Genomic DNA, 25,642 nt, shown 5'->3' on the forward strand with positions numbered 1-25,642 from the left:
AGACATAAATACGTACGTTAGCCTATTTTAGTCAGGCAGTTTGTCGCTAACCACTTCCGCTTGTCAATTTGGCAACTTCCGTGTTGACTGCAGCAACTACTTTGTGGCAACTTTTAGCTTTCACTAGCGACTGTGGGGGCATGGATAGAATAAGTACGTTGTGGGTTATAATTTGTCAAGCCAGCTCCTTAAATAATTCTATATATTTAACTGATTTTTGTTTTTTTTGCTAACTAGCCCCATTGATGCAGCTGGTTTGTGATGTGGCTAACAGAGTAGCTTCTTTTTGCAGCCTCATTGAGCACAAATTTAATATTTAGCTAATCAGCAAGTGGCTGTAATATTGTCTGTTAAGCATTTATTGAATAAATACGATCAGATAAAGAGTTTATTTAACGTGTCAGTCGTTTTCTTCTCTTGGTTACAGCATAAATGTGTGTTTGCTCATCCATTCAGACTCTTCCTGTTGTCTCTTTGCAGATGTGCCCCCTCCGGGGCCCATGGACCTGCCCATGTCCCTGCTGGAGATGGGATGCTCTGGCAGATTTGAGCTCATCACACACCCTCTGCCCGGACAGCCTTTACCTCCACAGAGCACGGTGAATAAGGAGTAAAATGACTGCTAACTTATATTGTTTACTTTTACTCAGTTGTAGTTAAATAAAACGATTTAGTATTTTAAAAAATTATGTTGTTATGAAGTTATAGAAATTTTCCACTCCCATAAAAATCACTGATGTCCTTGCAGTGAAGGTTTTCCACACTGGAGGTCTGTGTAAAGCCCTTTATATTCTGTTTCTGCACTGTGTTCATAGTGAAAACCTATGTAGACTCACTTTTTTCCACTCTGGAATCAATAAGGGGTGGATAAAGAATCTGACCTATTGTCAGGATCTGTCACGGTATTTGTATCAGGAGAATCATGTCGATATCCAATCATAGTCACAATATCAAAACTGTTCGGTGCTTGATGAAACCTAAAAGTTTACTCAGACAGATAAGCGAGTGTAGCTCTGTTTCTACCAGACATTCAGTATAATGCAAAAAAAAAAGAAGGCTAGGGAGCACAGGCTCATTTATATTCATGCGCTCACCGGCCACTACATTAGGTACAGCTTCTTAGTACCGAGTTGGACCCCATTTTGCCTTCAGAACGGCCTTAACTCTTTGTATCATAGCTTCAACGAGGTGCTGGTTAAAAGACTTTAAAAGAGTTAATGTATTTGTTTTACTTTCAGGGGATAGTTGATGGTAATCATTTGGGTAAATATGGGGGAATTATGTACATTTAAGGATTTGACTTGTTTTGTTTATGGTGGCTCTTCTTCTATTTACTGAATTTTTCATCTTTTCTTTCCCTCCACAGCTCCCACATGGGCTTCCTCCCACCAGCCTGAACCTGGAGACAGAAGTAGAAAAACAGTTTTTACGAGACCCTGCATGGCTTCCTGTACATGACAAAGATTTTGCCTTCCAGAAGTTTCTCAAGTATGTATGATGACTTGTTATAATGCTAATGCAAAAAAAATCAATAATACTTGTATTAATTTTACTGAATAATAAAGAGAATATCTTAAAATCACTGCTTCTTGAATTCTTATGTGTCTACGGAGGAGAGGGGTAATCAGTATAGTTGGTATCCAGATCCAATATTAATTACAAATAAGATCTTGTAATCAGTTGCATTATAAACATCATATTTTTGAAGATGGAATTTTTGTCTTGCTGTCTTGATCAGGGTGTCTCAGAGGAAGATTAATGTTGATTCTCTGCTCAACTGCACTCCGTCTCCACTTCACTCTGGACTCTCTGTTGTCAGAGATCCGACCACAGGGATGTTGCTGGACTTCACTGAGGTAACGTGAGGTTCCTTATTAAAATACTTGGAAATCTCAACTCACAATCTTTATTTTGTTTTTATCATTTGGTTTCTTGTTCCCTGGAAGGCATGGACAAATCTTGAATAAACTTGATATACAGCAATCTGTTCTGTTGCCTCCATCTTCATGATTTATATGGTGGTTTTTCCTCTGTAAGTATTGTAGGGTCTTTACCTTACAAAATAATGCGCCTTGAGGCGACTGTTTGTTGTGATTTGGCACTTTATAAATAAAATGGAATTGAATTGAAAGTGCAAAACAAACAAGTAGTACAAAACAAGTAAGTAGGGACCGTGTTTTGTGTTTTTGTATGAGTCAAACCCTCCTGCTGGGTCAGTGTCATTTCCTGTTTCTGTGCCGCTTCACTGAGTGTTAAAGGATTTATGGGAAGATTGGAATCACGGGGGATAATTTAACAGTGGAAATATAAACTAGGGAAAAATTACACTGTTGAACCTGACAAAGAATATTTCATTGTTTACAAGAAATGTTTCAGCTTTAGCTATGTGTGGTCATTTTAAATATAAGGTTTGTTTTAATACTTAAAACTTAAAAGAACTTTTTTTTTCTTCACTACAGTCAATGACTCCCTGACATCTAGAATGCATGCACATGAACAAATACCACGTTTTCTCCCTTGAGGTGCTCTGGCAGGCCTTTACCCTGGTTTAATTTGGGTTTTTTATCCATAATAATGACCTCCCTAATTTCCATCAGTGTCTCTTTGGTCCTCATATTGTTCAAGTAAACAGCTACTAAAAGCAAGTTCAACACTTGGAATTAACTCCAGATCTTTTATCTGTTTAATTTTTTATGGAAGAGTGAGGGAGCAGGCCTCATCTGGCCATGAAACTGCTTGTCAGTCAGCTGTTCGGTTGCTTTTAAGCATCTCAAAGTGGAAAGCTGTGTATAAAGTGGCTGCAATTCCTAAACGGTTAATACCTTTGTTATACCCCCTGAAACCCCTTAAAGCTGAGAGTCTGCACTTCAATCACATCTTGATTGCTTGATTTAAAAGCCACTGTGGTGGTGGAGCTGGACACAACATTACAGAAACGGTGTCGTTGTCCAAAACCTTATGCACCTAAATGTACATGTAAGGACACTGCTGAGTAACATAGAAACAGGAAGTGACACTGACCTGTTGCCAGGGGCTGGATTTCATCTGTCTCAAAGCCAAAAAAGTTATCTGAAATGTTGTTGTGTTTTCTGAAGTATTGTGTTTTTGTTGATGTTGTATTTTAGACCTCAAGGTCACCATAGATTTACTTTTGACAAAACAAAAATTTCACAGTCAAGGACCGCACAGGTTTCTCCATTTTACACTGCTGCATTGATCTTTAGCAGCAGGAGATTATCATTATGGTCCTGTGCATAATCACAGGTTGATTAATTTCATTTTAGGTCTATATTCTTATCTTTTTTTCACCTGTAGGTGTTACTGGAGAACACCGGCCTGTCAGCAAAGAACTCGCTGTCATTGCAGCGCCATCCTGGACCTCCTTCAGAAAGCCTTAGAGGAAGCAACACCAACTACCCGTTCCTTCCCGGTAAGATTCCGTTAGTTCATGTGTCTGCAACTGAGGAGTTTTTGCCGTCTTTTAATATTTTTGTTGCACTGATTATTTTCACAGGAGGAATGGAGGAACTGACACTCGACCAAATCAAGACGAAATCTGAGCTGGAGGAGGAAATTGACTTTGAGAATGGTGATTTGTTTTTCTTTTCTTTTAAGCGGGATCAGTGTAAAATAATGTCAAACACCTTTTATTATTTAGTCTCTTAGAGTTTTAATTTGTCATTATTATTATACTTTTGTAGATTTACTGAGGGTCCCCCCTGGACTGAAAGCTGGGATGGACTTTACTGACAAAGGTTGGAAGTCAAACTGTCCCATGAAAATAAAATACTACATGGTCTAAAAAAAAGATAATTTAATTATTTTCTCTATTTAAATTTGCATCCTGAAGATCCCAAAATAGCAAAGGCAGAGGTCAACCTCATGTCGCTCCTGTCTACTGTGGAAGACATTACTGGTTTGCAGCTTGAGGCAGAGGAGAAGGAAGAAGTCAAAGAAAGTGAAGATGCTCCCAAACTGCCAAGAACAAACAGTCTGGAAGACCTGGGCATCAAGGTACGTCTGTTATCTCACATATCTGGTAAAGTGCTTTCCCTCAGAGTATAATAATATGTTAATGATAAATATTAATACAGAATCATAATATAAATGTAGCTAAAAGCCAGATTGAAAACCTAAAGGTAAACATTATGACAAAAGTTTTAGCTGTGGTTCGAGTTTGTCCATGCTGTGTATTGAGGCGGTTTCGATGAAAAGGAAGGTTTGCCAGACATCTCGGTGCTGCGATTTGGTTAAAACTGAAAGGTCAAGACTCAGTTTGAGGTCTTGGGGGGGGGGGGGGGACCCATAAAAAGAAAAATCTTTTATATATAGATTTGGTTGCCTCTCAGGCAGCTACTAGATCTGAATCCAGAACCTTCTTCCTAAAAGGCAGCAGTGCTAACCTTTACACCACCGTGCTGAGCAACATGTGGGAACAAAAAGCTCTGATCCTTCAGAGGCTCATGCAAATCACACAATGAGCTATAACCCCATGAGAAATATAATTTGTATGCAGATTCAGATACATGGCAAATGTGTTTTTTATACTTAAAAGAAATGACATCTGGTGATATTAGACTTTGTACCTGCACAAGATGTTTTGTTGTTGTCTGACCCCAACTGTTTCACAACCAAAACAAATGTCATATTTGCACTTGCATTTCTTCCTGGTGTCATGTGGACATTTACCAAACAAAATTCAGGCATATAGGTTTTGATGATTGGAGAAAAATTTTGGCCTTCCACCAAAGGAAAACACTTAGACCAAGATAAAGTACTTTTAACCAGTATTTTTAACCTCCTGGGACCTGAGCTCCTGTTTGTGATGTATTTTCAATTTCTCCTAGATATTTGTGATTAGATGGACCTGAAATGTATATATACTTCCTCTTTGAACAGGAAGTTGTATTTTGTTACATGGTTGTTACATAATTTTGTGAGGGGAAAAAAAGATGTCCTCAGATGTGGACACTGGGATTATTTTATAGCATAACACAACAAAAACAACATGACTTAACAAAGTATAAAATACTATTGAGCACAATGAAGTATAAGGTGCAGCAAAGCCAAAATGTATTGTCCCCATATGTGGATGCAGGGTCTCAGGAGGTTAAGTGAGGTGTAAGTTAGTCAATTAACTTGAATTGCATTTTTGTTTATTAAATGGCAAAAAAATAAATAAATAAATAACAGGAAAACATATAAACATTTGTTAAGTGAAGTAACACAGACTCTTTGCCTTATATGTGTAGTCACCCCTAAAAGGAAAAACCCTGAAAGGGATGTCTTTATAAAGGCCATGACTGCCCAGATTTAAGCAAGAAGCCAACATACACGTGGAAGCATGTGGTGCTCAGTGAGTTGTGGTTCTTTGTTATCATAAATGCAGCAATTAAAAGACAGTTTCCTTTTCCTCTGTCTGCAGGATGCTGCTTCATCCTCATCTCCTCCAGATAAACGAAAAGAAGAGAAATCAAAGCCAAAGGAGAACACAGAGGAAAACAAGAAGTGGGCCATTCCTGTCAACATAACATCACCCTGCGATGACTTCTACAAACGCATCCCCAACCCAGCTTTCAAGGTGGGGACTCAACATATCAAACTACAAAATACATCTGTTTTATTTATATATTTTTATCTCTTTGTCTGTTGCTTCTCAGAACATGGTGTGTGATGAGCTGCTACATGAAAACCACTTTCTCTTTCTCTGCCTCAGTGGCCGTTTGAGCTCGATGTTTTCCAGAAGCAGGCCGTGCTGAGGCTGGAAGCTCACGACTCCGTGTTTGTGGCCGCTCACACATCTGCTGGAAAAACAGTGGTGGCCGAGTATGCCATCGCGCTCTCACAGAAACACATGACAAGGTGTGTATTTGTGCACAGCTTGGCAGTTGCCTAAACCCTTTTCCAGTACAAGTTAAAAAGACAGGGGTAAGTCTTGTGTTCAAGGCTGGAAAAGAAGGTCAGAACACTAATAAAACGAGGCAGCTGTGGCTCAGGAGGTAGAGCAAGTTCTCTGCTGAAGGTGGTTTGATCCCAGTCTCCATGTGTCATATTCTCCACATACTGAACCCCAAATTGCTCCTGATGCATTAATCAGAATGTGATAGGTTTAAAAAAAAAAAAAAACACTTAAAGTGCATAGAATAAGAAAGTGCTGCATGAATATATGTATGAATGTGGCTTGTAGTGTAAAAACACATTGAGCGTTCAGTAAGAATATAAAAGTACTATATAAATACCTGTTTATTTATCAAAGCAATAAATTAATGATTGCATGAGACCAAATGCATTACAAAAAACAACTGAAAACATTACAAGAAAGCTGGACTTACCAACATATAGGCTAACTGTCACACTACCCTTTATAGCTTGAGACTTATGCCAGGAATAAAGAAGATAAGACATACTTTATTTGTCCCAGAGCTGGGAAAAGTTAAAGTATCTAAATTCCTAGTAAACAACAGCACCAGCTGCCTGCTGGAAGTGTAACACAGTTGCGGGGGTCATTTTTGCCTGTTGCTAGGTGATTACAGGGTAAGGTGGATTTAAATTAGAGATTACTGTTGTGAAATAAAAGTGATACAACGCTTTTATAAGGTTTTATAGGTGCATAAATGCTAAAAACGTGATTTTAGACTGTTGTTAGGCGGATGATGTCAAAGAACCTTCAGGGGCTTAACATGCACCTGTGCGCCATGTTAAATGGACTGGTACTTACAGAGCACCTTTCTACTCAGTTGAGCACTTAAAGCTGCTTTCTGCTGCAAGTTTCATTTACACAATCACACACACACACACATTCATACAACACTTTTACTCAAACACGTGGATGCATCCAGCTCGGGTTCAGTATATTGCTCAAGGATATTTCAGCATGTGGACTGAAGGAGTCGGGGATTGATCCTCCAACCCTTCTGACCAGGTTTGAGGACAGAGAAACAAAACACAGATTATATAAGCTGACTACATCATATAATAAATGGTAAAGTGTTACTTAGAATATTTTCAAAGTAAAAACAGGAGCATCGCCATTATATAATGAGTGACGATTAGTAAAACAGTAAAAATAGCTGCTGGAGTGGATCAGCTGTAGGGACATGCTTCTGCTGTGATTGGTTGCCTCACATTCAGGCAACTGATGAAGCTCTGGGTATTCAAAAGGTTATGAGTTAGTTGTGACTAACTCGTGTTATGGCTAAGTTTCTTGTTTAATGTTTACTTCAAACTGCAGATGGGTAGTGTAACTTATAAAAATTTGGTTTTGTTGGCATTTTTACAGCTTTCTTATATTTGACACAACCACAGGGTGGCACAAAAGTCAAATATTTTCAGTTTCCAAACAAGGGATTAAATGGATTCAAATCTGACTTAAGTGAAAGCAGTTAATATTGATAGGATAAAATAATCTGAATAATAAAACAATGGATGGATGATACTTAGTGATTTTTTTTATTTATTTGGTTGTGTATTTGTTTTTTGTTTTTTTTTGTTTTTTACATTTTTCTACAGGTAAAATGTATGCAGATATCAGTCAAATTTATATTTAACATAATTAACTGTAATCTGAGGCCTGTCACTGCTTGTTGTCATCACCTGTTACCTAGCAGTAGGACTACTGGCACATCCCAGTGGGCGTGTTTAAATCACAGCAGAAGTTAAAACACCAAAGACTTGTTAAATGATTAAATTAAAATTAAATGATCCCACTGTGTTATTTAATCAACTGAAATAAAGCAAATGGCAATATTTGGCAATTTTAGTTGCAGTATTTCATCGTTGTGGTTGAATACAAAGTTTAATGTCAGCCTTTTGTTTTATCTCATGCATGAGTGAGAGAATTTTTTCACATCACTGCGGCATCTTTAATCTTTTAATACATAATTTGCAGATTAATGTGTTGCTTTCTTTGCACCAGTGAGGAATGTAAAATATCTGAAGGAGTATTAGAGGGTTATTTTCTCCTCTCTCTCTCTTTCTCGTGTTTTTAAAGGACCATCTACACGTCTCCCATCAAGGCTCTGTCCAATCAGAAGTTCAGAGACTTTAAAAACACTTTCGGGGACGTTGGACTCCTTACGGGGGACGTCCAGCTCAGTCCTGAATCGTCCTGCCTCATCATGACCACTGAGATCCTCAGGTACTGCTGTTGTGAATGTTAAGAGTGATATTTTCCGTAAGTAAAGTTTCTAGATTGCTTTACTTTGCTCTCCTCATGCAGGTCTATGCTTTACAACGGCTCAGAGGTCATCAGGGACTTGGAGTGGGTGATCTTTGACGAGGTTCACTACATCAATGATGCTGAGGTCAGGGAGCGTCCCCACCTGATTTTACTGATTGAGTCGAGGATAATTGACTTTCCTCTCATGTTTGTTTTCCTCAGAGAGGGGTTGTGTGGGAGGAGGTTCTGATTATGCTTCCCGATCACGTCAGTATCATTCTCCTCAGCGCCACAGTGCCAAACGCTCTGGAGTTCAGTGAGTGGATCGGGTAGGTGCACCACACTGATAACAGCCACTGAGCATTAGAGAGCTAATTGTGAAGTGGTGATAGTGGCTGCAGTCAGTAATTCTCTTTTAGAAATCTGCTCTCACACAAAACTGACAGAGCAAGGCTTGAGCTTCTGTCATTAATTGTAATTCTCTGTCTCTCTCTCATTTTTTAAAAACCCAGTCGTATTAAAAAGAGGCACATTTATGTGATCAGTACACTGAAGAGGCCTGTGCCCTTGGAGCATTATCTGTACACTGGGAACAGCACCAAGACTCAGAAAGAGATGTTCCTGCTGGTGGATGCTGCAGGAAACTTCCTCACTAAAGGGTACACCTATTCCATGTGGTACTTCACTAGTTAATCGTTTATTGAAGCTGTTTCTCATAGAGGAAGTTGTGTTTCTTGTTCAGGTACTACGCAGCGGTCGAGGCTAAGAAAGAACGCACAAGCAAACATGCTCAATCATTTGGCACAAAAAACACTTCTCAAAACACCACTGCTAGTCAGGTAATTCTCTTTTGTCACTACTCTGCATTCTGCCTTTTAATTTCCCCTAAACCATCCTCTTGTTTCCTGTTCTCATCTACCACCCCCACCGCAGGACCGAGCAGTGTGGCTCACCCTCCTGCATTTCCTGTCCCAGCGGCAGCAGACCCCGGTGGTTGCATTCACCTTCTCTCGAACCCGTTGTGACGAGAACGCCCGCTCGCTGGACTCCATGGACCTAACCACCTCCGTAGAGAAGGCGGAGATCCACTCTTTCTTCCAGAAAAGCCTGACTCGCCTCCGAGGAGGAGACCGGCAGCTGCCTCAGGTAACGAGCAGTCAGCAGGGGCCCCAGTCTTCCTCTCCCAAGACTGTTATTACAGGCTGCTTTCTGAAGTGGTGATGAATGATAATTTCTTCTTTTATATGAATATTTAATTATCATCTGGAACAGAAAGCTCCCCTAGGTACAATATATTCATCATAATAATGAAGGGATATAAAAAAAGATTCTCTATTTTGGTGTGTATTTTCACTGCAGCAGTCCGTGACTTGAAAGAGAAATGGGAGATAAACTGTAGAGCAGCATATATACAGATGTGGTCAGGGTTTACATACACTCATATGGACATGAATGAATATTTAGAGTAACTTTTATTCATATAAAGAAATAGAAAATGTGTAAATATAAAGATATTTCATTTTAAAAATGACTTGATCATTGTGCTTTTGAGGAAATTAGTCTTTTCTTTAACAGCAGCTTAATTTGGAGGACGCTTAAACCGACTTCCAATCAAAGATTTGTTGTTGTTTTTGGGTTGGTTTTTTTTGGCACAGTAGAACACATTAATGCAGCTTCAGATTGTTGTGGGTGCCATCATTTAGATCTTGCTCATGAGGGACCTGCTAAAGAGAGGAATCGCAGTCCATCACAGCGGGATCCTGCCAATCCTGAAGGAGGTCATCGAGATGCTTTTCTCCAGAGGTCTCGTAAAAGTGAGTGAGCGACTGGAAGATGAAGCAAAGCTATCACACTGATGATGCCAGGCTCAGACTGCAGGAGCGTTTGAAATCATGCTTGCGTTGGGCGTGAGGGGAAGCTCAAATTTTAAACATGCATGCTCGACAACTTCTGAAAATAATGGTGCAACACACACTGCAGGATGTTATTGAGATTATTGCGCCAGAGGGAGCAATCCACTGCACTTAACATAGTCTCATGGGGGTGCAGATGTAAACAGAAGTGCAGACTGCGATGTGACTGCCTGCGCTAATATTGGCAATAATGCTGCAGTGGGGAAATAACAAAGGCAGAAACTTTAATAAGTCTCGATGGGAAAATGTTTTGGGGGACGCAGTAGGCAGAGGTGAGAACAAGAGGTTTTACTGCATTTTAGCTGTAATATGAGTGAATCTATGAATTAAAGGGAAAATTCTGTAACAGAAAAGATGATGGTAGAAAAAAAACCTTTAAAACCTCATTTTAGGGTAAAGTCAGTAAACCTTTTAAAGGGTTCTTATCTAGTAATGCTATTCATGCAGTTTTTATGCCCTGCAGTCCATTGTAGAGTTAATTTTGATAATACTTCAAAATAACGACCTTGTAGACTCTCTCTTTGGCTGTTGAGAAAGTGCTGTTATAATCATGGACGTAATCAGGACAGATAAACTGCACTGGATATCAGTGCCGACAGAGGTCCCGATGGAGGATTCCTACTCAGAATGTCAGGAGCAAGGTTATTAATGTTAAATAAAACTGAAACTGGGTGCCATAAAATATAACCAAAATAAAATAGAAACTAGCTGTGCTGTCTTATGCTATTGCTCTATGAATATGGACTCTCAGGAGTGTAGCAGAAGCTAACAAAGAATGGTGGATGCTTAAAGTCCCTAAAATATTTGGTGGCCTGTAGAAATCACAGTTTTGCAGGTAGAGGGCTGAGATTTTATTTAAAGCTTCTCATACACAAGTCACAAAATATTCTTTCAAACACTCCAAATCAGGTGAATGGCTTTAGGGATATTAAACTTGAAAGGGGTGGGGGTGTCATCCAGCTTCAGTGATATTCCCCAGGTATGACAACATGCACCAAATCCAAATAACCTTCTTTTTTTTTCTTTTTTAGAAAGAGCAAATTTCTCTTCACTCTCATTTTCACAATATGAATTTTAAAATACTCATATTTATGTATGTGTTGGAAGCAGAACAAAATGGGACTATGGGGACATGAAATCTGGGTAACTCCTGTTATAAAAAGTTTTCAGGCAAATCTGTGATGATCAGGTTGGAAGCATTTAATGAAATGACTCGGAATGACTCTGTAATAACCCTGATGGGGAAGGTGAATGAGGGCCGAATAGGCCTGCAGTCTGAGTCTGGGATAAGATGCACCTGCAATGCTTGTTTTCATTTTAAAGCTTATGATCAGAAGAAAGATGTACTGCAGAAACATCTTTGTGCTGCAAACCCACCTATTTGCTACACTTGTCTTCATTTGCAAATAAAAATAGCTCTGCCAGTTGTCTGCGTATTCCCCTTCGTCTCTCAGGTGCTGTTTGCCACCGAGACCTTTGCGATGGGCGTGAACATGCCTGCGAGGACTGTGGTGTTCGACAGCATCAGGAAACACGACGGGACCGGCTTCAGAAATCTGCTGCCAGGTTTGATGCTCTCCATCTCCAGCTTGTTCATCCTTGAGGATAAATTGGAGTGGAGAAAAACAAGAACATTTTGACACCTCTTTTCATGTTGTGAACTGTACTTTTAGGTGAATATATTCAGATGGCGGGCAGAGCAGGCCGCCGAGGTCTGGACGCCACGGGCACTGTGATCATTCTGTGTAAAGCCGGCGTTCACGAGATGGCGGATCTGCACGCCATGATGCTGGTGAGGCCCAGAGCCGTGTTTTATTTCATATTATCTACCTGCCTCATTGGGTTTATATATTGCACGGGTTTATATATCGTCTCCTGGTAACCATCTCTCCACATCTAAAGCAAGGCAGCACCACTTGTTTATTTTGGCTCTGATTCAAGGAAGGTGTTGCACGCTCCGTTATTCATTTAACATTTAATTACACAGTTGAGTGGGCTATTTTAACACAGTCTCCCTCTGTGCCAGTTTGAAAAGCACTGCTCTGGGTTTAGTGTGGGACTCAAAGGCAAACAATGTTCTTTATCCTTTTTTGTTGCAACGAAGCTTCAGTTTATTAAATGTAGGAAAGCCAGAGCCTCCTCTTCTACAGATGGTGCAAAATTAAACTTGATGCGGTCTTTTCTACAACATTTCTGGACTTTTGAGGCTGATTCGTGGCAGGGAATCGGAGATATAATCAGATTTTTGAGATATAAATACAGAAGTGTAGAGGTAGTTATATGCAGGTATATAGAGTGCTGTGATTTGTATTTGCTCCCTTCCTGAGTTCTTATTTTTTTCTATATTTGTCAAAATTCTTGTTTTATCAAACAGATTTTAATAGTAGTCAAAGCCTAAAAAGGCTGATGGGTTATTGACATCACCCTGCCGGGCAGACAGCCAACTTTCAGCTTTGTGAACGTGATAACTCAATGTCACCTAGGATTTATAAATCGACACCATAGATGCATCTTCTAAAAATCTCAGACTAATTTGAATTTTCCTGACATTGACCTCAAAGTCAGAGGTCAAGTTTACTGAAAATTTTGTGAACGCAATAGCTCGAGAAGGAGCTCACATAGGATTTTTTTTAAAACTATGCCATAGGTGTAATTACTCAGGAAGGATGTCATAATAAGCTTCTCGTAATGATGATGAGGTTCAAAGGACTGACTCAAATTATGCAAGTGTTTAATGATTTGATTATTTGTTACCAGTTACAAATAAGTTGATGTGTTTAAATAGACCTTTGACAGATAACTGGTAATGAAGTGTTTGGTCATGTATACCGTCAGAACAGTGCAGGTAAGAATACATTATGTTAAAGATAGCATTCATACATTAAGGCTTAATAAATTATGTTCGCTTCTGGTGACAAAGGTATTCCAGCAGTGACCCAGCAGGCTGAGTTTCTTTATTTTATTTAAACATTGATAAGTATTTGTGGCTGCTGTGACATGTAAAATCTGGGTTTTTAAGTGACTGTGAAGGTTACTTAGTTTTGCCACTAAAAAATTATGACCAGGGGGTCTGAAACTCACCCGGCAGGGTCAGCAGAAGTAAACCTTTTATTAGGCCTAGTAATAACAGCACATACAGGAAGTATGAGGCTGGAAGGACATATTTTATCTTCCTGCATGCACTAATAAACATGTCAGTTATAATCAATGGCGTAGTTAAAATGTGGTGTCAGTTATTGCACACAGACTGATCATATACATCGCCTCCCATATGAACCTTCATTTTTCAACCTGAAAACAACATTCAGTATTCTTTTGTGATGAAGATTTTTGAGGTAAAATATCACGCAGCTAATATACTTTAAATTTGTCTTTTCATTTTATAACCACCCAGCAAAAACTTACAGTCAGGCCTTTTGAGAATAAAATGGATCTAAGTATTTGCTGGATGTGCATGTAATAGCTCATCTGATTAGTCACTCTATTAAATTAGCTTTTAATGTTATTTCTGTGGCATACAACATATGCAAGCTAATGTGTTATCGAGTTGAGTAGAATATTTGTCAAAAACCCAACAGTATTTTTAAATAATGATTTCATTTATTAAGAGAAAAACTGAGCTGAACCGAGCTTTGTTTTGATTGGCTAGTAATCAGAATGTTTGAACAGCAGGTGAGGCTGCTCTGCTCACAATCAGAGCTGCATGCCAGACATGACCCTATTAAGGACATCTACTCTTTTGACATAATTGCTTGTATACATGCTGACCTCAGTTTTTGAAACGTTGGTCATGTTTAAATGGCATTCACTATTGTAATAGTATGTATAAAACAGTCATAAGGAGAAACATAAGTGGTACCCTTTAAAAATGAAAACTTTCTAAAGGTAATAGAAATCAGTGTTGTCAATAGATGAAATGGAATCAGACTAGTTTTTTTGTTTTAGAAAAAGTCTTGCATCCGATTTCTGTGCTGACTTTCCTTCCTGTGTGTCTGGCTCAGGGTAAACCTACCGTCCTCCAGTCCCAGTTCAGACTGACGTACACCATGATCCTCAACCTGCTGCGAGTCGAAGCCCTCCATGTGACCGACATGATGAGGAGGAGCTTCTCTGAAAGCCACAGAGACACTCAGGTAACATTTACAGCTTCATGTAATTGTTGCTGTTCTGTAGCATCTTTCCTATGTAAAAATGACTGTGAAATGTCTCTTCTCCTATTGTCTTCTTCCTGCTGTAGGCCCACGAGAAGAGGATCAGCCAGCTGAAGCAGATGCTGTCTTCCATGCCTTCTGTGGACACAGAGGGCCAGCTCTCCGACCTGTTGCCTTACTACCACACTGTCACTGAGCTGAAGAAAACCACAGAAACCCTCCAGGTAAACTCGCACATATTCAGGATGAAGGTCACATAGAGCTTTAATCAGCTGTTCATTTATCTTGATCATTTCCTCCCTGCTGTCTCAATCTCAGCACGCTATTCTGGAGTCTGTGAACGGACTCAAGGCTCTATCAGTTGGTCGAGTCATTGTGGTTAACAACCAGCAACATCTCAACGCCTTAGGAGTTATCCTACAGGTAGGTGTGTGGTTATGTAAATTCAGTGTGACATCCTTTAAAACAGCGATAAACTAATTTTTTTAAAAAGCATATTATATCAGAGAATTTACCACAGTTCTTCTGTGAGATCAGGACTCTTTGGGGTCATACTACCTGTTTCAGAACCACTGCTTGTGGGTGAAGATGGTTTTCATGATGCATGAGCAATCAGACACTTCCTTGAAGATGTTGCAGATAAAATCCTAAAGAGGACCTAAATCTTTTGCACAGTACTGCATATGTGATTAAATTTATAAAGAAAAGAAAGCATATTTGTGCATACATATGTAATGTGCAATATTTTTATCTGTTCAAATGAAAGTTGAGGGTCTGCACTTTGAAACCCCTATTCATCTTATAACTAAGTGTTTTTGTGACCAGCTAAAAGAACCTAAACTGTGTCAGACTCCATAAATATGTGGATCTTACTGTATATCCTGAGTTATATGCTTAGTGCCTCTATTTTATATCAACTCTTGATTAAAGTACATGTTAAGGACAGTCAGATAATCAGAAAGTGATAGAGAATCACAAAAAAAATAAAAAATTGTCAGCGATGATAAAGAGCATTTTAACAAGTCTCCATCCCAGTGTTCCTTCCAGCAGTAGACGTCCTCTGTTCCCAGTGTTTGGGCTCACAGGAGAGACAGGTGACATACAAGCAAAACAGGTCACCAGTCAAAGAGCAAATACACCCAGACAGCGATTCACACCAGAGGGTGGAGTAGAGTTTCTGTCACCCAGCCTGCATGTGTTTGGCCTGTGAAGAAAACTCACAATGGTGCTGCTTACCGAGCCACTGACGTCCATCATGTGTGAACAGCGTGCAGTCTGCCTGTTCCTGTTTCTTTCTGACTTCTGCCGCTGTCGTCTTTCTCTGTGTGTCAGGTGTCCAATGACTCGGTGAACCGCACATTCACAGCCCTCATCATCTGTGAGAAGGGCAACGAGGAAGGAAAAGGCAACGACAACGCCGCTCTCCCTCACCTGTACAACACATCTCTCTTCATACCTGAAGGTAGGCTGATTGCTTAGGTGCAGATGTCAGCCAGCCCTGTTTTCACAAAACGCTTTTCAACTGATTTTTGACGGCACAATAAGAATTAATTTCCTGTTATTCCTTTAATGTTCGTCAGGCTCCTGCAGCCACACGGTGCAGAAGTTGAAGCTTCGAGACATCTCGGGTATCACCGTGAAAACCCTCAAAGTGATTCCAGAAAGGATCATTGATAATTACAATAAGAGACAACAGCCACGATTCAGGTGTGTGAACCTTTGTCGATTTAGGAAACCTAAATGTTGATTCGTTATTAAAATGAAAAATACTCTACGGTGGGTGACGTTTGTGGTTTCGTTAGAATGAAATAGATTATAAAGTAGGGTTTGCCTTAGAGTGGGCCTCCCTTGTGAGTCTCAAGTTGCTGGAGCGTGCAGTGTCCCTCGGTTTCTGAGTTAGTTCCACCCCTTTAATTGTCATGTCCAGTTTAAAAAAACTAAAATGTTGATGTGCAAAATTCTTCAGTAGATTCAGAACAGGACTTCACTAACCAACAGATGATGTCATGGTGTCGTACACTCACGGCTGCTTCATTAGTCACACCTTTCTAGTACCGGGATGGACCCCTTTGTGCTTTCAGAGCTGCCTTAATTCTTCATGGCACAAATGCATCAAGATGATTTTGAGAGATTTTGGTCCATATTGACATAATGGCATCACAGAGTTGCTGCAGATTTGTCGTTTGCACATCATGCTTAGAATCACCCATTGCACCACATTCCAAAGGTGCTCTGTTGGATTGAGTTCTGGTTACTGTAGAGGGCATTTGAGTACAGTTAACTCATTATCATGGCCTGGACACCAGTTTAAGATGATTTAGGCTTTGTGACATGGTGCATTATCCTTCTTGAAGCAGCCATCAGAAGAGGGGTACACTCTGGTCATAAAAGGATGGACATGGTCAGCAATAATACTGAGGTAGGCTGTGACTTTGAGCAATGCTCAGTTGGTAATAAGGACCCAAAGTGTGCTAAGAAAATATCTCCCATACCGTTGGACCACCACCAGCAGCCTGAAACATTGATGCAGGGCTGGATGGATCCATGCTTTCATGCTGTCTATGCCAAATTCTAACCTGACCGTCTGAATGTTGTGGCAGAAATCAAGACTCATCAGACCAGACAATGTTTTTCCAATCTTCTATCTGTTCAGTTTTGTTGAGTCCATGTTAATTTTAGCCTCAGTTTCCTGTTCTTAGCTGACAGGAGTGGCACCTAGTGTGGTTTTCTGCTGCTGCTGTATCCCATCTGCTTCAAGAATTGACATGTTGTGCATTCGGAAATGCTGTTCTGCATACCTTGGTTGTAATGGGTGATTATTTGAGTTACTGTTGCCTTCATATCAGCCCAGAGATGGTTGTGTGGGAAAATCCCAGGAGATCAGCAGTTTTTAAAAACAGTCTTTCCACGTTCAAAGTCACTTAAATGACCTTTTTCCCCCTATTCTCATGTTCATGCTTGGTTTGAACTTCAGCAGGTCATCTTAACCATGTCTGTATGCCTAAATCCACTGAGTTTGAAAGTGACAGGATGGATATTGACAAGGATCACAGGGAGAAATAAAAAGGGTGTCACAAAAAGCCCCATCACTCTACCAGATGGCTCATTACCACCACCGTTTCTTTTTTGGCACAACTAAACTTTAAAAAAAAATTTTTTTTTTTTTTTTACATTTCTGTCAGATCAGTCTGCACTGTCAGAGTAAAAATCTTCATCTCTTCCCTTTGACCTTTAGGCATGACCCTCCTGGTCAAGCCATCTCCACGGCGACGCAGGAGCTGCTTCGATTGGCAGAGGCTAACCCCAGTGGCATAGCAACCCTTGACCCTGTGAATGACCTCCAGCTGAAGAGCATTGATGTGGTGGAGGCCTCCATGAGGCTCCGTGTTCTGCAAGACAGCCTCAGGGATTTCAACTGCATCCACTCACCCATGTTCGCAGAGCAGGTGCGTGTTTCTGTGTGTAAGTGTGTGTGTAAGATTTTAAGATTTGCTGCAAAGCTGAGGGATGAGAAGAGTGTTTCACTCTCAGTCTTTGTTAATAAAGAAAGAAAATCTAATTTCTTTTGTGCAGCAGTTACATATTTATGCAGCTAATTAACATCACACCCTTACATAAGCCACTTATTTTGCAATCTGCCCCCTCTTTGATAGCATCTCTCATTTCTCCCTTCTCATACCAAATCCAGTTTCATTTTATCTTTCCATTTTTTTTCCCTTCTTCTAATTTCACAATAATAACATCAAACTCCACCACAAGATCTCTGCTTCTGTGCCGTCTCTCCTGTCTTCCTGGCAGCCTCATTGAGGAGATAAGATGCAAGAATCTGAGCTGACTGCTTCTATAATTACCCATATAGGCTCATAGCTGCAGCTCAACACTGTCTCACAGGCACAGCATGTCATTTGAGCCACAATCTCTCTCTCACACACACACACACACACACACACACAAATGGTCATTACTCTAGATAACAAATTTCTACTTGCAGAATCACCGTCTCCTGTTATCACTGTGCATTCACACTTCCTTATGTCTTTATTCAACCTTGTGGTTAATAAAAATCATCAGTTAGTGCAGCATGCACTACAATGCAGTAATTGTCCTTGGTGGTTTAAAGTACTCTTATTGACAGTACAGTAGTTTTTTTCCTCTTCTTTGTTGAACATGGCCTGAAATCAGGCCATGTTCAGCTGTTTTATTTCCCAAATTAAGTATGCTGTGTGTCTGTGTGTGTCAGTTTGCTCGGACTAAGGAGAGAATGAGCCTGCAGGAGGAGCTGGACCGGCTGCTCTTCCTCGTGTCGGACCAGTCTCTGACTCTGCTGCCAGAATACCACCAGAGGATCAAGGTTTGAATCAGAGTCTTTGTCCTGATGTGTTTCCACAGTAAGCAGAAAAATAAATCACCAGCTATGTTTATCCATCCATCCATTCTCTTCTGCTTATCCAATGGGAGGGGGGAGGGGGGGGGGGGGGGGGGGCAATAAATGCTACCATAGGGCGAGGCGGGGTACACCCTGGACAGTTTGTCAGCCTGTCATAGAGAGACAACTGTTCACAGTCGCATTCACACCAATGGGCAATTTAGAATCACCAATTAGCCTAACCCGGAGTATTCGGAGACCTTCTTGCTGTGAGGCAACAGTGCTAACCACGGCGCCCCAGCTATTTTTATAATTTAGTAATTTATTGAGTAAACAAGTACCAAGACAGCTCGGTTCCTCAGCTTCTCAAATAGTAACATTTTCTTCTTCTTCTTCTCTGGTTCTCAGTCAGTGATTTGAAGATGTTACAGTGTCCTCTGGTACAATGTCTTTCATCATTTTCTGATTTAAAAAAAAAAAAAAAAAATCATGGTTAATTAATCAATTAATTGACATCTGTTAATTGAGTCCCACATCAGTCTTGCAGAGAGGGTGTTTATTTCATAAACTGAAAATCTGTTTTTTGTTTGTTTTTGTTTTTTTTAATTTGCTTTTAGGCCTTTAGTAATATATTTTATATATTTTTGTTGTTGACTCATTGGAAAAAAAAAGTTCCCATCACGACTTCCCAAAATTCAGAGCGTGTGTAAATGAAGCTTTGAGTAACCCGTGATATTCCCAAGACAGCAGAAATTTACCACAGTGTCCTCAGTTTGAGTCTACTTGGATTTCTGCTGGATTTGTCTTTCTTTGTCTTTCCTATATCTAATAGAAGCATAAAAATAAGTCAGAAACTCTTAAAATATTCACTTTTCATCAAAAGAAAGCAGCAAATCTTCAAAATTCATCCCTCATCTATAGTCATGAGCTTTGGTTAACTGACCAAAAGAACAAGATCGTGGATACAAGCCGCAGAAATAAGCTTCCTCTGAAGGGTGGCATGCCTCTCCCTTAGAAATAGGGTGAGGAGTGCAGTCATTTGGGTGGGGCTCAGAGTAGAGCCGCTGCTCCTCCACATTGAAAGGAGCCAGTTGAGGTGGTTCGGGCTATGATTCTAGTACCAGTTGCTGGATATTAAATATTTGATCATATGAATTCTCTCTGCCGTGCTAACAGTGATGGTGCTGGTGATTTTTGCCATCACATAATTAATTTTTAACATGCTAATGTTTGCTAATTAGCACTTAAAGCAGACTGTACTGCTGAGCTGTTTCAGATATTTCAACAAAAATGCTTCGATCAACAAAGTGACAAGAATTCATCATCTGATAACCAGAGAAAGAAGAAGAAGAAGAAAAAGAAGAAATGCATTATTTATCCCAAAAGCTGGGAGATTGCTGTGTTACAGCAGCCAATAAAGTGATTCTGTAAATCAAAATGTTATACCATGCAACTGTTGGCTCCTCTCTCATAATAAGAGGTTGTTGCAGCAGGTAGTTCTGCATGTTTTGATTTATAGCTTTACTCCAGCTGTAATCAAACCAGTAACCTTTAACTTGCTAAGCAAATGTGTAAACCACTGCACTGTGAAGCTGCTCTAAGTATTATACAATAAGGAGCTTAAAAAGGTATGAGGTGGTAAAGACTGTTCTGTGTGGCAGCGGAGCTTAGAGAAAGTGTTCAGCTGCATGTCCAGTAAGTGGTGCAGAAGATGGTGAGGATTCCCTAATTAACCACAGTCAAATGAATTTGATGAGCTCTTTATTAGCTGATGGAGGAATCCAAAGTGTGCTGGTATAAACAGCAACAACAATGACAAATTCCCTCAGTGAGTATTAGGGATGCAGTCCCTAATACTCACTGAGGGAATTTGTATGCACTCCAGCAACTTGCAGGTCAGTGTTCAGGCCGCTTTACTGCATCCTTTGCAGTAACATGTCTGTGATTACACCATCCTTCAGTCACATTTCTTGTGAGATTTTTCAGTCTGGATCAAAGTTACACTGACTGGCTTTTTTTTTTTTTTTTTTTTTGTCTCTAGAACCTGCTGCGTAGTTTCCCAGGGTTGAGGAACACAGTACTTTTTTAACTCAGTGAGTCCAGTGAAACCCCAGAACAAAAAAACTCAAAGGTTTATTTCCCTGCTGGCCTCCCTCAGGTGCTTCAGTCCCTCCAGTACATCGACAGCGGTGGGGCAGTGCAGCTGAAAGGCCGCGTAGCCTGTCAGATCAGCAGCCACGAGCTGCTGCTGACGGAGCTTCTGTTCGAGAACGTCCTGAGCCCGCTGGCGCCCGAGGAGAGCGCCGCCCTGCTTTCCTGTCTGGTCTTTACTCAGAACACACAGGTGGAGCCGCACATTACCAACACGCTGCAGGAGGTGAGGAGGCAGAGGAGTTTTCTTCCTTGTGACTCACGCACACGCAAACACTCACATGACATTGTGCAGATTTGATGAGCAACATCCCGCAGGAAAGACAACGACTGGACTGACTCACACCAGTCGCTCGCTCACTTTTAAATCACTCACGTGGTCTTTATGTCAGTGTGAACGGCCCCAACACGAAAGAGCTTTATGGCCATCTGAATTAGTGATGACTTAAGTAGCAGTGCCAACCGTAGAAGGGCAGAAACACCGCAGCAGATTTTGTAAAGCAGGTTTCCTGAGCACAGATGACAAGGTCATTATGTTCATACCAAGAGGCGAGAGAGTGAGTCAATTGTACCTACATTATTCTATCCAGCCACCCACATAAACTCTCAATCTGTGCCCTTTTTCTCTTCCAGGGCATCAACCAGGTGCTGACAGTGGCTCAGCGTATCGGAGAGCTGCAGCGGGAATGTGGGATACCACAGACAGCTGAGGAGTTTGTAGGCCAGTTTAAGTTCGGCCTCACAGAGGTGGTGTACTGCTGGGCCAGAGGAATGGTGAGGTTTAAAGCTTTGTCGTGCTTTATTTTGACCCCAGTCACACCTGCTATTGAGAGGAAGTGTGCCTGGATATCTAAAAATGTGTGTTTAACGGGCACTTGAATGACTTCACTGAAAAGTGAGGAAGTAAAAGCAGATTTAAGTGTCCTGTGGCTCTTAGAGCAGCTTTCCACAATCCATCTCAGCCTCTGCTGGATCTGTTCTAAGTTTCTCAGTTTTGTAAGGGTGCAGCATCAGATTGGACAGATGCCTGCGTGTGGAGGCAGTTTAACTTTTGTCAGATCTCAGTAAAGTGGAAATGGAGTGTGAGCAGCGTGATCCTCCTAAATCCACCTAACAAGTCATCAGGTCGGCCGACGCAGATGTCCCGTTCCTCTGCTGAGACGAAAAAGTGCAGTGCATATTAATATTAATCCACCAGCTCTGCCTACCTGATGTGCATATTTAGCCCCAAACAAAGAAGGAAGAATCCAGATTAAGACAACACTTAATGCCAGATGATGAAGATTACACTTTAATCCCTGCTGTCACTGGGACTGATTTTTATATATATATATATATATATATATATATATATATATATATATATATATATATATATATATATATATATATATATATTTATTTATTTATTTATTTATTTATTTATTTATTTTATTTTATTTTATTTTATTTTATTTTATTTTTATTTATTTTTTTCCTGTTTCACACATACAAAAAAGGGAAAGAAAAAATGTCAAAAAACATTACTACATTTTGTTCCTGTGACATTAATATTTCGGTCCTCACCCTGTCATAGATGCACATTTGGTCCATTTCTTCTTTTTGTGCTGGTGGATCCAGTTTGTACCATCTCTTTGTCATGGCTTTCTTAAAGGCTGATAACAAGATTTTAAACAATATCTGTCTTCTCTTAACGCAATATACAGGTGCTGCTCATAAAATTAGGATATGATGAAAAAGTTGATTTATTTCATTGAATTCCATTCAAAAAGTGAAACTTGTATATTATATTTCATTCATTACACACAGACTGATCTATTTCAAGTGTTTGTTTCTTTTAATTTTGATGATTATAACGACAACTAATGAAAAACCAAATTCAGTATCTCATAAATTAGAATATTACTTAAGACCAATACAAAAAAAGGATTTTTAGAAATGTTGGCCAACTGAAAAGTATGAACATGAAAAGTATGAGCATGTACAGCACTCAATACTTAGTTGGGGCTCCTTTTGCCTGGATTACTGCAGCAATGCGGCGTGGCATGGAGTTGATCAGTCTGTGGCACTGCTCAGGTGTTATGAGAGCTCACGTTGCTCTGATAGTGGCCTTCAGCTCTTCTGAATTGTTGGCTCTGGTGTATCGCATCTTCCTCTTCACAGTAGCTCATAGATTTTCTATGGGGTTAAGGTCAGGTGAGTTTGCTGGCCAATTAACAACAGGGATACCATGGTCCTTAAAGCAGGTACTGGTAGCTTTGGCACTGTGTGCAGGTGCCAAGTCCTGTTGGAAAATGAAATCTGCATCTCCATAAAGTTGGTCAGCAGCAGGAAGCATGAAGTGCTCTAAAACATCCTGGTAGACGGCTGCATTGACCTTGGACCTCAGAAACCACAGTGGACCAACACCATCAGATGACATGGCACCCCAAACCATCACTGACTGTGGAAACTTTACACTGGACCTCAGCCAACGTGGATTCTGTGCCTCTCCTCTCTTCCTCCAGACTCTGGGACCTTGATTTCCAAAGGAAATGCAAAATGTACTTTGATCAGTGAACATAACTTTGGAGCACTCAGCAGCAGTCCAGTCCTTTTTGTCTTTAGCCCAGACGAGACGCTTCTGACGCCGTCTCTTGTTCAAGAGTGGCTCAACACAAGGACTGTGACAGCTGAAACCATGTCTGCATACGTCTGTGTGTGGTGGTTCTTGAAGCACTGACTCCAGCTGCAGTCCACTCTCTGTGAATCTCTCCGACATTTTTGAATGGCTTTTGTTCCACAATTCTCTCCAGGGTGCAGTTATCCCTATTGCTTCTACACTTTGTTTTTCTGCCACAGCTTTTCCTTCCTCTCTATTAATGTGCTTGGACACAGAGCTCTGTGAACAGCCAGCCTCTTTAGCAATGACCTTTTGTTTTTTGCCCTCCTTGTACAAGGTGTCAAAGGTCGTCTTTTGGACAACTGTCAAGTCAGCAGTCTTCCCCATGATTGTGTAGCCCACAGAACTAGACTGAGAGACCATTTAAAGGCATTTGCAGGTGTTTTGAGTTAATTAGCTGATTAGAGTGTGGCACCAGGTGTCTTCAATATTGAACCTTTTCACAATATTCTAATTTTCTGAGATACTGAATTTGGGGTTTTCATTAGTTGTCAGTTATAATCATCAAAATGAAAAATATATCAGTCTGTGTGTAATGAATGAATATAATATACAAGTTTCACTTTTTGAATAAAATTACTGAAATAAATCAACTTTTTCATGATATTCTAATTTGATGTATAGTGTTGTATTGGCTTTTGTTGTCATTAGTTCTTGATATAATGTAGATATTCTATATTTCTTTGAATTGTAGACTCCTATAATGGTCCCAATTATGCCATTTTTGTCTATATTTACACTGAGCTTTACTTTCCCTCTCATAAAAAATGCAAGATGATTCATTTTTATTCAGAAATCATTGTAAACTGTATGTTTTTCTTATGTAATCTACAGAACAGTTAAACAGGAACACTGGATTACCTTCTTAGCTCTTGGTGTCACACTGTACTCGCCAAAGGAAAAGTAAAGCTTATAAAGAAGCCTGACTGCCTCCGATATAAACAAAGACTCAGTTTAGCCAAACTTATGTGAAAGGGAAAAGTAGTGATTACTTAAACTGCCTTTTGTAAATGAATTAAGATTTAAAGGCTAACTTTCTTGGCTGCATTTGTCAGGATTTGTGGTTCTCCAGTCAAATGAAGCATTATTAAAAACTCTTGAGTGCAGTATAATAATGTCAGTTGGCTCCTAATTGCTCTTTTTAAATCTGCGTGCAGAGCTACTCACTTTTTTTTTTTTTTGTCATGTAATGTCATAAAATATAATTTAAGGACAAAATTATAACTGGCAGAGTGAGAGAGTTGTAATTAGTTATGTTTCTTTTAAATTCTGGCTTTTACTTTGCAGTCTGCTCTTGAATGATAAAGTGATAATTATGATATAGACAAGTTTATCTATTCATTACACCTCAGTATCCTGGAGTAGTTACCATAGAAACAGTTTCCTTACTTTATGGATGGATAAACTTAAGATACATTCACGCTGATAAAGTTTCCTTCGTCATTGTTCACCACCTCACCACCTCCTCTGTCTCGTCCCAGCCGTTCGCCGAGATCGCCCAGCTCACGGACGTCCAGGAGGGCACGGTGGTCCGCTGCATTCAGCGTCTGGACGAGGTGCTGAAGGAGGTGAGGCAGGCTGCCCGCATTGTGGGAGACTCTGTCCTGGGGAGCAAGATGGAGAAGGCCTCCTTGGCCATCCGCAGGGACATCGTCTTCACCGCCTCCCTGTACACCCACTGAGAGATGCAGCAGCACGCATGGGAGCGAGGATGAGGACGATGGTGAACGTGTGAGCTCGCCAAGGTGCCTGTGTCAAGATGCCAAGTGTTTTCTTTGTGCAAGAGGTGCGAGGAAGGTGGAGATGTATGGGGGAGATGGAGACAAGAGTGTGTTCACATGTTTGGAGCTGAATGTGCCTGCAAAACGTGTTGATGTTTACATACAAATTCTTAGCAGGATGGAGGGGCTCATTTTAACCAACAGACCAAAGTGCAGACTGTGGGGAACCTGCATTGTAATTTATTGTACAGTAATAAAAATCTATTCAAAGCCTGCCTTTTTTTTTTTGTTTGTTTGCATGAATCTATTCTTCTGGGTTTCTAACTAAAAATCTGTCATCATTTGAGGACAAGATGTTTGAGGGAGAGTGCTGAAAGAAATCCATCCAATTCAGAAGCTGCCTGGTTCGTTGCGCTGTAATGGGATGTTCCATCCTGCTGCCTGTGCGCTTCCCGAGTCCGCGCTGTCGCTTTAAGACAGCGATAGCTTTGTGTCTCATTAATTCAATGTACAGCGACGC

The 25,642-nt window shown here is 40.3% G+C and overlaps 1 protein-coding gene across 1 annotated transcript; it reads left to right on the forward strand.

Annotated features, from left to right (window-relative positions):
- Window positions 1-45: 45 nt before the first annotated feature.
- skic2 (SKI2 subunit of superkiller complex) lies at window positions 46-25,388 on the forward strand. The gene is made up of 29 exons (XM_030741245.1): window positions 46-153; window positions 481-599; window positions 1,367-1,488; window positions 1,739-1,856; window positions 3,316-3,430; window positions 3,515-3,589; window positions 3,702-3,755; window positions 3,851-4,014; window positions 5,426-5,581; window positions 5,717-5,862; window positions 7,991-8,137; window positions 8,219-8,303; window positions 8,381-8,487; window positions 8,671-8,817; window positions 8,901-8,997; window positions 9,092-9,304; window positions 9,862-9,972; window positions 11,526-11,637; window positions 11,745-11,863; window positions 14,073-14,204; window positions 14,309-14,446; window positions 14,541-14,645; window positions 15,555-15,684; window positions 15,803-15,929; window positions 17,458-17,668; window positions 18,463-18,573; window positions 20,747-20,965; window positions 21,373-21,513; window positions 24,883-25,388. Exons 1-29 carry the CDS (start codon window positions 141-143, stop codon window positions 25,081-25,083), a joined length of 3,735 nt encoding a protein of 1,244 aa, XP_030597105.1. The 5' UTR covers window positions 46-140; the 3' UTR covers window positions 25,084-25,388.
- Window positions 25,389-25,642: the final 254 nt, after the last annotated feature.

The sequence above is a fragment of the Archocentrus centrarchus genome, chromosome 11, assembly GCF_007364275.1.
Source record: "Archocentrus centrarchus isolate MPI-CPG fArcCen1 chromosome 11, fArcCen1, whole genome shotgun sequence".
Classification (NCBI taxonomy): domain Eukaryota; kingdom Metazoa; phylum Chordata; class Actinopteri; order Cichliformes; family Cichlidae; genus Archocentrus; species Archocentrus centrarchus.